Source organism: Belonocnema kinseyi, chromosome 2 (genome assembly GCF_010883055.1).
Source record: "Belonocnema kinseyi isolate 2016_QV_RU_SX_M_011 chromosome 2, B_treatae_v1, whole genome shotgun sequence".
In the NCBI taxonomy this organism is placed as follows: Eukaryota; Metazoa; Arthropoda; class Insecta; order Hymenoptera; family Cynipidae; genus Belonocnema; species Belonocnema kinseyi.
In genome coordinates this window covers 1480493-1493494 of record NC_046658.1, presented here as the reverse complement: position 1 = coordinate 1493494, position 13002 = coordinate 1480493, and the positions used below count along the sequence as shown (strand labels likewise).

Genomic DNA, 13002 nt, shown 5'->3' with positions numbered 1-13002 from the left:
AGGGATGAAACTTTAGTCGTACTCTCAACATTAAATGCAGCAATAATCATTGGAAATAATTTTTACTTGTAAAATTTATGAATTTCTAAAGATTTTAATAATTATTTGGGCTTGATTTGGGGGCGGAGGTTACACATGCACTAGAGAGATGAAACTTTTTAGAGGTACTTTCGACACTAAATGCAGCAATAATCGCTAAAAAAATGTTGACTTTTCAAAATTTTCTATTTTTAAGGAATTTAACAATAACTAGGGGATTGATTCGAGGTGGGTGTCACATACACTAGAGGGATGAAACCTTAGTCGTGCTTTCAACACTAAATGCAGCAATAATCATTGAACAATTTTTGACTTTTTAAAAGTATGTATTTTTAGAGAATTTAATAATAATTAGGGGTTGATTTGGGGCGGGTGTTACATATGCACTAGAGGGATGAAACTTATTAGTCGTACTTTCGGCACAAAATGCACCAATAATCATTAAACAAGTTTTGACTTTTCAAAATTGTGTATTTTTCAAGAATATAATAATAATTAGTGGTTGATTCGGGGTGGGTTTCACATTCACTAGAGGAATGAAACTTTTTAGAGGCACTTTCGACACTAAATGCAGAAATATTCACTGAATAATTTTTAACTTTTCAAAATGATGTTTTATTTAAAGAATTTAATAATAATTAGGGGGTTATTGGGGCGGGGTTACACATGCACTAGGTGGATAATACTTATTTGTCGTACTTTCAGGACAAAATGCAGACACAATCATTGAACAAGTTTTGACTTTTTAAAATGTTGTATTTTTCAAGAATATAATAATAATTAGGGGTTGATTCGGGGTGGGTTTCACATGCACTAGAGGGATGAAACTTTACTCGTACTCTCAAAGCTAAATGCAGCAATAATCATTAGAAATAATTTTTATTTTTTAAATTTATGTATTTCCAAAGATTTTAATAATAATTAGGGTTTGATTTAGGGGCGGAGTTTACACATGAACTAGAGCGATGAAATTTTTTAGAGGCACTTTCGACACTAAATGCAACAATAATCATTGAACAATTTTGGACTTTTCAGAATTCTGTATTTTTAAAGAATTTAATTATAATTAGGGGTTTATTGGGGGCGGGGGTTACACATGCACTAGATGGATGAACCTAATTTGTCGTACTTTCAGGACAAAATGCAGCAACAATCATTGGAAATAATTTTTACTTTTTAAATTTATGTATTTCTAAAGATTTTAATAATAATTAGGGGTTGATTTGTGAGCGAAGGTTACGCATGCACTAGAGGGATGAAACTTTTTAGAGGCACTTTCGATACTAAATGCATCAATAATCATTGAACAATTTTGGACTTTTCAAAATTATATATTTTTAAAGAATTTCATAATAATTAGGGTTTGATTGGGGCTGGGGTTACAAAAGCACTAGAGGGATGAAACTAATTAGTCGTACTTTGAGGAAAAAAATGGGAGAAAAAATTACAGAAAACTTTTTAATTTACAATTAGAGATGAATTTGCAACCAAGAGGATTAATTTTCTAACAAGCAGAACGAATATTGGACAAAATAAATGAATTTTCAACTGAAAAGGCTCCATTAAAGAAAATTTTAAAATAAAGTAATTTATTTTTTGTTGACACTAGTTTTTTTTTTTAATTTGAAAATGAATTGTTTTAGTTGAAAATTGAGCTATGAATTGTAATAAAATCTATACTTTTCATTTTCCAGTTCAGAAGAAATTTTCGATTATCGAAGTCCATGTACGAAAAACTGGCAGAAATGTATGAGAAATCAGATTTTAAAAGCAAAAACAAGAATGGTTTATCCTGCACTTCAACTGAGACGCAACTTCTGACATTTCTATGGTACATATTAAAATATATTATATGACTGTGATTCTGTCAAAATTTGGAACAATTATATTTGTTTTTACCTCATAGAAACCCTAAAAAAAACAGTAAACAGTAAACAGTAAAGTAGGTTTGCAGGAAATAAGTGCGTAATCAGAAATGTAGCATCGAGATTTGATATCGTAGAATCCACATGTCACAAAACTTGCCCGTCCACGATAATGCTGCAAAAATTGCAGGGGAAAGGAAACGAAACGAGATGTGCCAATAATTGTATCTGCGGTGAAAATATAACCTCATCTAAATTTATTTAGATAGTAAATCCTGGTTAAAACATGTATTATTAATTATGTTCTCATAGGCTTATTATAATTAAAATAATAATCATTATTTTTTATTCAAACCTTTTACTCGAATGAGCCTGGTTATACATCATAGCGACGGACTAAGTCAAGTGACTCATGAGATTAGGATGTTACAGAGTTCGCGATATATAGAGGCAGCCGATATGTGTGTGTTTTTGAATTATTTTGCATTGATGAGTTGCCGCAGAAGCTGCATTTTTTCTTCGTGCCCGTCTTTCTTTTTTTGTTCCCTCTCCTCGTATCTCATGCGCCTATTAGTTTCTCGCTCTTCGTGCATTTGCAGGACAATTTCACTCGGCCTCGCTATTTTTTGTTTGACTCCTTCTCTGTAAAGGAAATAAGATAAAAATTAATGTGCTCATGAGATAAATAAAAAGTTGCAAATAAATGTGATTAAATGCCTTTACTTATTGGCTTCTCTTTTGCCTGTAATTCCATCCTTCCTGCACTCATCAGAACCTCTGGCTGGAAGCTGTAATCGATTTCACATAATTGGTTGAGTTCCTCCTCAAACTCAATAACCTTCCTGCTGTTTCCCGTTGTTGAATTGTGTTTGCGTGCCACAGTCCCACGCCTCTTAATAGTTTTAAATCGGGCCTCGCGCTGGTCTCCCGTGTACGCAAGTTGCAGTTCTAGATCCAGATCTAGAGCGATCTGCTTGAACATTGCTTTCTTACTCCCGAAACGCATCATCCGGCGAACGATTTTGTCTCAATTTTGTTGCCTTTCTTCTGTTCACCAATGGAAACGTCTGCGAGTGAAGAGTGCTTTTTTCTACTTTTTTAGACTGCTCATCCTAAAAAATAACTCATATAGGAAACAACCAAAGAAATGTGTTTCAAGTAAAAAATGATATTAATATTCTATTCACCGTTTTCCGGAATTCTCGATTAATATCATAATCGTCGAACGCAACCACCGCCTCCAGATGGGCCTTCGTAAGTTGCGCGATTATTCGTACTCCTGTAAATAATAAGAAAATCAGGAATCATGAAATTGTAATCGACAACAAGATTGCTACTTTTATCCATCGCAGATAATTGTTTCAGTTTGTGTATTTTTATTTTCACTTTCAATAACAACTGTTTTTTTCAATGAATTATTATGATGTATAGTACTTAAATTTGTTTTTCATAATTCTTCAATCGTTAAATTAAATTACTGAAGATACTCTTCACCAAAATGTGGTTTATTCAATGTTACAGGAATAATATTTTAAAGTTTATTTTAAAATTTAATTTTTTTAAATAATATGAAAGATTATTAAATTAATAGATATATTGTGAAATCATTAATTTTAATAATATAATATAAATCAAAATTTAACAATAAAAAATAAAATATCAAAGTACATAAAGATTGGATTTAAATTTTTTAATATTTAGTAATATAAATATGTTATTTCCTCTCAGATTATGTAATTAGATCTTGGCTATCACTTTCGTAATAAAAGTTTCTTTTTTTCTTTTAAATACTTGTAGTACAATTATATAATATTTTATGGTGCTTTCGATATTGTGAAATGAGTATTTAAATTCAATTTTCTCAATTATATGTACACATATTTTAATTCTTTTAACTTAGTTAGAAAGATTTTTAATAAATTAAGTGTAGAGAAATACAGTTTCAAATTTGAATAAGAATATAATGTAAACTAGGGTGGCTCAAAAAGGGCTTTATTTTTTAGAGGGCTACGATCCCCCCAATTTCATTCTAAATACGAAAAAAGAAAATCCATTATTCTTATTTTTTTCTTATTTTTCGATTTTAACAGGTGCCGGTTTTGAGTTGAAGTTTCCCCTGTAAAATTCATGGGGAAAAATCACTTTTTGGAATTTTTGGAATAATTTTTGGGTTTTTGAAAAAATGTAAGGGTGAGTGAAGGTAAAGGTATGAAGGGTGAAAGTGAGTAGTTTGAAGTGAAAATTTGGAGCGTGTGAAGTTTTTGAGGTTATGAGTGGAAAAATAGTACCTAGGGTTGTGAGCAATGAAACGTTTCATTGTAACATTAACACTTTCATTTGAAACTTTCAAATTTTTCACAGTCAAATTTTCATCGTTTCATGGAACATTGGGGGGGAAGGAGAGAACTTCCATATGCGCATGCGCGGAAATCTTATAGGTCAGGTACTTGTTACTCGTATCGTATGCCACTTCACCGCAAGTTAAATTATCAAAGCGTATTGCATCATTTAATTAATTTTGTAATCAACGATTACTTGAGAAAATGTGAATTGATTTTCACTTCTTATTATATGCGGTTTGAATTTTCCCGCCACCATCTTTGAAACATTGCAATGTTTCACGAGACCTTGAAAGTTTCATGAAACTTTTCATTGAACCAAAGTTCCATGAAATTTTACAACCCTAAAAAATAGTTGCTTGGTTAGGGGGGCAAGAGGTAGGTGATAAAGGCGGGAAACGTCACGGAACTTTGGTTAAGGTAGAATGCCGACGACGCGAAGTCCACAAACTGGCGCCAGAGGGCAACAGTTACTGGGCGATCGCACAGAGCAGAAAACCGTAGTGGCAGCAACAGCTGACGTTGCTGAAAGCATTGGCAGTGGGGGGATGGGTGACGTTGATCACAGTGACTGCAGCGGTGATGAAAGTGCCGAGAAGTCGACCCGGGTGGGGAGGGTAGCGGACTCAGGTACGGGCAAGCAACGCGGAAGGCCCTCAAATTTACAGTGCCTTAACAAACTTGGCAACGCGGGTCCGAATAGAAGTCTGGACGAACGCCAAAACAAAAGGAAAGCGCGACTAGCAGTGAAGGGGAGGAAAAAAGGAAGAGTGGCTGGGGAAGATGAGGTAGAAAGGGACCAGGAGGTATGTTAAGCTGGCACAACACTATGTAGGTATAGAGATGTAACCTATTTCATAATTTAGGGCTAATTTTGACACGTGGTCCTAAATTTTGGGCTCTTTTATTTATTTTTTTTTTTTTAATAGTGTTTGCACTAGCTTAACGTTAAGCTGGACGAACATTGCTGTAAAATGTGCTAAAAATGATTTCACGGAAAATTCACCTTATACAATAATTTAGGGCTCATTTAGGGCTCTAGGAATATGATAATGAAAAATTAAAAAAAGTGTTTAAACAATTTTTGTTTAAACAATTCTAGTAAAAATGAAGTAAACAATTTTCTTCCTTTACCCTATGTTAAGGCTCATTTGGGGCTCCATAAATATGGTATAAATATGGACTTATTTGGGCTCGTAATCCTAAATTTTGGGCTCTCGTATTTTTTTGTAAAAAATATTGTTTGCAAAAGCTTAACAATAAGTTGGTTCAAGATTGCTGTAAAACGTTATAAAAATGATTTGACTAAAAATTTACCTTATAGAATAGTTTAGGGCTCATTAAGGGCTCTAGGAATATAATAATTAAAAAATTTTTAAAAATGTTTAAACAATTTTTGTTTAAACAAATTTGCCAAAACAAAATATTTTCTTTTCTTTTCTCTTGCATCATTTCAGGCTCATTTAAGGCTCTTGAAAAATCATCGACCGAATGTCGCGTGATATTTCCTTTGCCCTTTTTTTTGTTATATATGGTGTTGTGCCACCTTAACGTTATAAAAAATACATGAAAACAATAAAATCCATTTTTACTCCTCGCATCATTTAGGGCTCATTGAGGACTAATTTGGGCCCGTAGTCCTAAATTCTGGGCTCTCGTATTTTTTGTAAAAAATAGTGTGTGCAATAGCTTAACAATAAGTTGGTTCAAGATTGCTTTAAAACGTTATAAAAATGATTTTACTAAAAATTCACCTTATAGAATAGTTTAGGGCTCATTAATTAAGGGCTCTGGGAATATAATAATTAAAAATTATAAAAAAAGGTTAAAACAGTTTTTGTTTAAATTTTTATTTATTTTTTTATTTTTATATTATATTCCCAGAGCCCCAAATGAGCCCTATATTATTGTATCGGGTGAATTTTTCGTGAAATCATTTTTAGCACATTTTACAGCAATGTTCGGCCAGCTTAACGTTAAGCTAGCGCAAATACTATTTTTTTTTTTAAATAAAAGAGCCCAAAATTTAGGACCATTGGCCCAAATTAGCCTCAAATCAGCCCTAAATTATGCGAGGAGTAAAAATAGGTTTAATTGTTTTCTTCATGTATTTTTTATAGCGTTAAGGTGGTACAACACCATATATAAAAAAAAGGCAAAGGAAATATCGCGCGACCTTCGGTCGATGATTTTTCATTAGCCTTAAATGAGCCTGAAATTATGTAGGAGAAAAGAAAATATTTTTTGTTGCAAATTAAAAAAAAAAATAATTGTTTAAATAATTTATTGTAAAATTCAAATACCATATTTATAGAGCCCCAATTGAGCCTTAACATAGGGCAAAGAAAGAAAATTGTTTCTTCATTTTTACTAGAATTGTTTAAACAATTTAAAAAAAATTTTAATTATCATATTCCCAGAACCCTAAATGAGCCCTAAATTATTGTATAAGGTGAATTTTCCGTGAACTTATTTTTAGTACCTTTTACAGCAATGTTCGGCCAGCTTAACGTTAAGCTAGCGCAAACACTATTTAAAAAAAAGAGCCCAAAATTTAGGACCACGGGCCCAAATTAGCCCTAAATAAGCCCTAAATTATGAAATAGGTTACATCTCTATACCTTCATAGTGTTGTGTCAGCTTAACATACCTGGAACCAGGATAACAAGAGAGTTAGAATTAAACGGAAAACACCAGAGAGAGATGGGATGGGGGGATGTTTAAAAAATTGGAAGCTCTCATTAAAGGGTTTAGAGGGGAAACAAGAAAGAGATTGCATGACATAAATAGGGATATGAATAGGCAGGGAAACGATGTAAGAGGGGAAGTGAAAAAGGTCAGAGAAAAATGGGAAGAATGGGTTAAACGCTAGAAGGAGGAGAAAGACAAGGTTTGGGGTAAGCTAGAGAGCATTAAGAATAGACAGAGAGAGGTTGACGAAGAGAGATCTAGAGAAATAAAACAGTTGGAAGAACGGGTATGCAGTCTAGAAATTAGGAATGAGCATATGAGGAAAAAACAGAAAATGAGGAAATAGTTAAAGGGAATGGAAAGAACGTCCGAAGTGAGAATGAAAGATTGAAGAAAAGACTCAGTGAGATTGAAAGAAGATTAGAAGGGGAAGAAAGGGCAAAGAGGAAAAATAACATAGTAGTTCAGGGATTAAAAGTGGAGAGTGAAATAGGAGAAGCGGAAATAAAAAAACTTTTGCAAGACATTAGAGTGCAGGTAAGGGTAGAAGGAGTCAAGAGAATAGGAGGGACAAAGGAAGGAAAAGAAGGAATGTTTCTTGTAAAAGTGAAGAGTGAGGAGGAGAAAAAGAAAATTATGGAGGGAAAAAAATTATTGAGAGAAAGAAGGGAAAGAATTGAAGATGATATGACATGGAGGGAGAGGAAACGGAGATGGAAAATAGAGCAGAGGGCTCAGGTAGAGAGGAAAAAGGGCCATATGGTGTGGATAGGGAGAGACAGATTATGGATAAATGGGAAGGAATGGTGCTGGGATGAAGAATTAGAAGAATTAAGGAAAAAAGGAAAAAGTCTTGAGAAAGGTAGAGGGAAGGGAGACGAAGAAGAGTCTTAAAATAAATCAGAGGGGTTTTCCAAACGGAAAGGGGAAATAAAGTGAAGAGGAAAGAAGAAAGAAGCGAAGAGAAAAACGTGAAAATAACTTTCTGGAATGTGTCATGCTTGAAGAACAAGAATAAAGGATTTTGGGAGGAGTTAGAAAAGTGGGATGTGATTATGATGAGTGAAACTTGGGCAGATGAGAAGGACTGCAAGGGAATAAAAAAGCTGTTACCGAAAGGTTATGTGTGGACAATGCAAGAACCAAGAAAAGAACACGTTAAACGGAGAGGGATGGGCGGCATGGTGTCAGGGGTGAAAAAAGAATTAGCAGTAAAAGGGAGAAAAGATGGGGACATAGAGAAAAAGGATGGAACAGTGGTAAGAAAAGTTATAATAGGGAAAGTAGAAAAAGCACTGGTGTGTGTATACAGAAGAAGAGGGGAAGAGGAAGGTTGGAAAGTAATAAGGAGGTGGATGGAGGAAACGAAGGAAGAATTGGTTTTGATAGGAGAGGACTTAAATGCATGGACTGGCGAACAAGGGATGAATATGGAATAAAGTGAAGGAGGCATATATAAGGAACTCCAAACATAGAGAGACGGACACGGAGGGGAGGAAGTTACTAGACATGATAGGAGAAACAGGATGGTTTATATGCAATAGCAATATGAAAGGAGATGAGGAAGGGGAGATCACATTCATAGGAAATGGAGTTACACTATGAAGAGGCGTCAGTAAGCGCGGCAGAGGGAAAAAGGAAAAAAGATGCGAAAGAAACACGAAAATGGGAGTCTGGGGGGGGGGGTGTTGGTAAATTAAAAGAGTTTAAACACAAGATGGAAAAGGAGAAGGTTACGTATGAAAAAGAGGAGTGAATAGACTCGTTAATTGAAAGGTTGAAGGGGTCCATTAAAAAGGTAAAGGATGAGCTGGGTACTAAAGAAGAAAGAGTAGGGGGAAAAAGAGGCTGGTGGGACGAGGAATGCTGGGAGAGTAAAGAGAGAATAAAAGAGTGTGTGAGAAAATGGAGAAAAGGGGAAATGGAGAAGGAAGAGTATAACAGGAGGAAAAAAGAACATGAGAAGATGCTGGAAAGAAAAGGTCAAAGGGGAAAGGAAGAATATAAAGCAGAGGTAGAAAAAGCGATCAAAGAAGGTAGGGTGTGGGATGTGATAAATAGGGATAAAGGTGAAAGGAAGGGCGTTAACGAAGAAATAGAAATTGAGGAATGGACGGATTATTTTAAGGGTCTATTAGGGGGATAGCAAAATAAGATCAAAGGGGAAAAGTGTAGAATAGTCCAAGGAGAAATGGAGCAAGGGAACGAGATAAAAAGAGAAGAAGTGGATGAGGCAATTAATAGGTTAAAAAGAAACAAGGCGGCAGGAGAAGATGGGATGAAGAACGAAGCCATGAAGTGTGGAGGAGAAGGGATTTGGGATGGGATGTGGAAGATCTGCAACAAGGTCTGGAAAGGGGAAGGTTGACCGGAAGAGTGGACGACGAGACTGGTGGTATCGCTTGTCAAGAAAGGGGAACGAAAGAAGGTAGAGGAATACAGGGGGATCACTTTCATGTCAGTCGGCTATAAAATATATGCAGAAATCTTAAGAAAAAGGTTGGAGCATCAGGTAGAACAAAAAGAAAGTATCCCACATAATCAGCCGGAATTTAGAAAAGGGATGGGAACTATAGACAACATCTACGTACTTAACTATTTAGTTAACAGAAATTTGGGGCGAAAGAAAGGGAAACTAGTTGCTTTGTTCCTAGATTTCCAAGCAGCGTTTGACTAAGTGAACAGAAAAGTGCTATGGCAGGCAATGGAAAAGGGTGTATAGAGGACAAGTTGGTGGAGAGGATAAAGGAAATTTTTACTAAAACCAGGATTACGGTTAAAATAGGAAAGAAAAAAGGGCAGGTTTTCTGGACAGGCCGAGGTCTAAGGCAAGGGTGCCCGTTTAGTCCGTTACTATTTAATATCCTACTGGTAGACTTAGAGGAGAAGCTAACTCAATAAAAACTGTATAAAGGCGGTCACTTCGACGATTTTCTGATTTTCATACACTAGGGGTGGTTTTAAATACTCTTTCCGGCAGTTCTTACTCCCCTGAAAAAACTTTTTCTATAAGAAGGTAAATTAAACGTATTTTTAACTCGAAAAAAAACTGTATAAAGGGGTTTATTTTGACGATTTTCTGATTTTGATACACTAGGGGTGGTTTTAAATATTCTTTCCGCCGGTTCTTACCCCCCTGAAAAAACTTGTTCTATAACAAGGTAAATTAACACTATCGTTTATTGGATAAAAAAGTGTATAAAGGTGGTCATTCGGCACATTCTGTGTTGCCCCTATCTGCATTACATTTTAGGTTGTTTTACCCTTAAAAAAATTTTTTTTTTGAAATTTTTTCGTATAATACTCACTTTTATGCTTAGCTGAACTAATTCCGCTAGGCTAATTTCAGAAAAAAAAATATTTATTTTTTTTTCATTTCGTTCATTTGAACGTTCGGATTTGCTTTCGTGTTTGCTTTAAAATTTGTTGTTTTTAGAGAAAATTAATTTCATTGGAAGAAAATTCATCTTTTTATTAAAATATTTTGCTTGTTGCTTGTGCATTTACTTCCGTGTTTCAAAATGTAACTATTCTGTTATAAATTCGATTGTTTTTGTTGTAGAAAATTGATTTTTTGAATTGAAAATTTAACTGTTTCATTTTTGGTTTAAAATTTACATTTTTCAGTTCAAAATGTATTTTTTCGCTTTAAAATGCATTTGTTTCCTTCATTTTTAAAGTTGAAAATTTAACAATTTTGTTGACATTTTTGTTTTGTTTTTAGAAATTATCGTTTTCAGTTGAAAATTCCTCTTTTTTGTTAAAAATTATTCTTCTTGTTTGAAAATCCACCTGTTGATGTTAAAAATGATTTTTTTTTCTATTGATAATTCAACTATATTTTGTTGAAAATTTAATTGTTTTTGGGCTAAAAAAATTTAACTGCGAATTTCATGGTATACTTTTTTGTTAAAAATCGATCTTTTATAATTCTAAATTGATTTAATTCTTCATTGAAAATTGAACTATTTGATTCTAAATTTTTTTGCTTGGAAATTGAGCGTTTTTAGTTAAAAATTCATCTCTTTTGGAATTAAATTATTCTGCTTGTTTGAAAATGCATCTATTTTGGTTAAAAATTATTTTTCTTTTGTTGTCGAAAATTATACTAATTTATTTTTTAAACAAATAATGTAACCGTTTTTCGTTGAAAATTTATCTATTTTTTCGAAATTCGTTTTCTCATTATTACAAGCTTGATTTAAAAAAATTTTGAATTGATGTTTTCGGTAGAAAATGATTGGTTTGAACATTAAATTATTTGTTTTCAAATCAAATTTTTTGCTTTAAAATTTAAATATTTGGTGAAACTTTGTTTTTTTTTGCGGGTTTATAATGATTTTTTTACTGTTGATAATTTTCCCTGTTTGGTTTTAAATTATATTTTTTTCTTTATTAAAAATTAATTGTTTGAACTCAAAATTTAACTGTCCCATTTTTGGTTAAAGATTAAACTTTTTTACTTAAAAATTAATTCTTTTGTTTGAAAATTGAAGTATTTTGTTGAAAAATCATTTTTTTATCCAAACATTTCACTAGTCCATTTTTGATTCAATATTTTTGCTTTAACTTAATTTGTACCTAAACAGGTAAAATTTTAAACACGAAGAATGAAGAAACGAATTTTAATTTAACACAATAAGTTACTAATAAACCAAAAATGGTTTAGTTAAATTTTCGAAAAAAATGGAATTTTAACAACATAATTCAATTTTTAACCAAATAATTTAACTTTTGACCAAAAATTGAGGAGTTAAATTTTGAGTTCCAAGAATTACTTCTGAATAAAAAAAAAAATCGAATTTACAACAAAGTAGTGAAATTTTAAAACAAAAAAATGAATTTAAGAATAAAAATACAGACATTCTTCGAAAAGAAAAAGAATTTTGAACACCACGCGGTCGCTTTCTCCCTTCGACGAATCTAGAAACGAGATTTCGCAACAAAATTTGCACGAATACAATTCGAAATTCTTTTTATTGCACAAATTCAATGGGCATTCAACGCAAAAGCCGTGCGACTTTCGAGTGAAAATTTCAACAAACTTTTTGAAACTATAACTTTTGAATTCAAATATTCTCTAAAATTTTGAAATTTTGTTTGTCTTCGAAAAATTCAAAGCAAGAAAACTTTTTAGACTTGTAAAAATTGAGAAAAACTTTCGAAATTCTAAAAAATTTTGAACTTTAGTAATTTGAATTTCCTTACCTTTCACAAATTCTTTTATATTTTAATGTAGCACAATTGCTTCGTTAGTATTCAAAGTATTGGATGTGCTAAGTCAAAGAAGAAAATAAGTCTAAGTATTCGGTTGACGATTCTTTATTCGCAAGTTGAAAATTTTTTAACGTAAGTTATTCTACAAATTAGGCACAAGCATCTATCAATTTGTTCTTACACTTTTTCAGTCTTCGCTATCACTAACACCGCTGGCTAAACCGCAGTCGATGGTTTTGTCATCTGAGTTTAATTCTTCATAAAATGCCCTACATCCCTCTGAAATAAATTCCATCAAGTCCATTAAATCTTCATACTTAGCTTTCGTGATCGGTCTTTTGAAAGGAAAAAGATGGACCAAACCTGTATTGATGAAATCATCCTCGCTGACATTATTTTTTTTTTCCTTTTCTAGATACCAAGATGTATACAAATCGAAAAGCTTTGTCAGAGTCAAATCAGGAGGTTTGGTGGTGTTGATATCCCACGCCTTTCAGATGCACTTGGGTTGGAAATTGCGGATTTTATGGCTCTGTGCAGTGGAATAATAGGCAAAAAATTTTCTTTATTCTTTTTTTTGGTTAGCGACGCCGTAGTCGAAGCCCGAAGAACCAAAGTTTTTTGGGTCGCGTACGAATTATCATAAAATGCGGTGAACATATAGACATTTTTGTAAGATGTAAGATTTAATGTCTTTATTGAGTTAATCACTTTACTGATCCGAAAAGATCGGACAACGATCTGTCGCAATTCACTGCTGCTCGCACACTGGTTTTCTCTAGCGACAAGGCTATCATCACACACTCAAACTGAGAAATCACGTGACTTCAAACATTCATTTAAATAATAAG

General features: G+C 33.2%; 1 protein-coding gene across 1 annotated transcript in view; it reads left to right on the top strand.

Moving 5' to 3' along the window:
- The window catches only part of LOC117167973 (elongator complex protein 2-like), a 33853-nt gene extending 21154 nt beyond the window's left edge, over positions 1-12699 (top strand). Inside the window, exon 2 of the mRNA XM_033353248.1 lies at positions 12567-12699. Coding sequence (XP_033209139.1) covers positions 12567-12699 — 133 coding nt within the window. The remainder of the gene's footprint in view (positions 1-12566) is intronic.
- Positions 12700-13002: the final 303 nt, after the last annotated feature.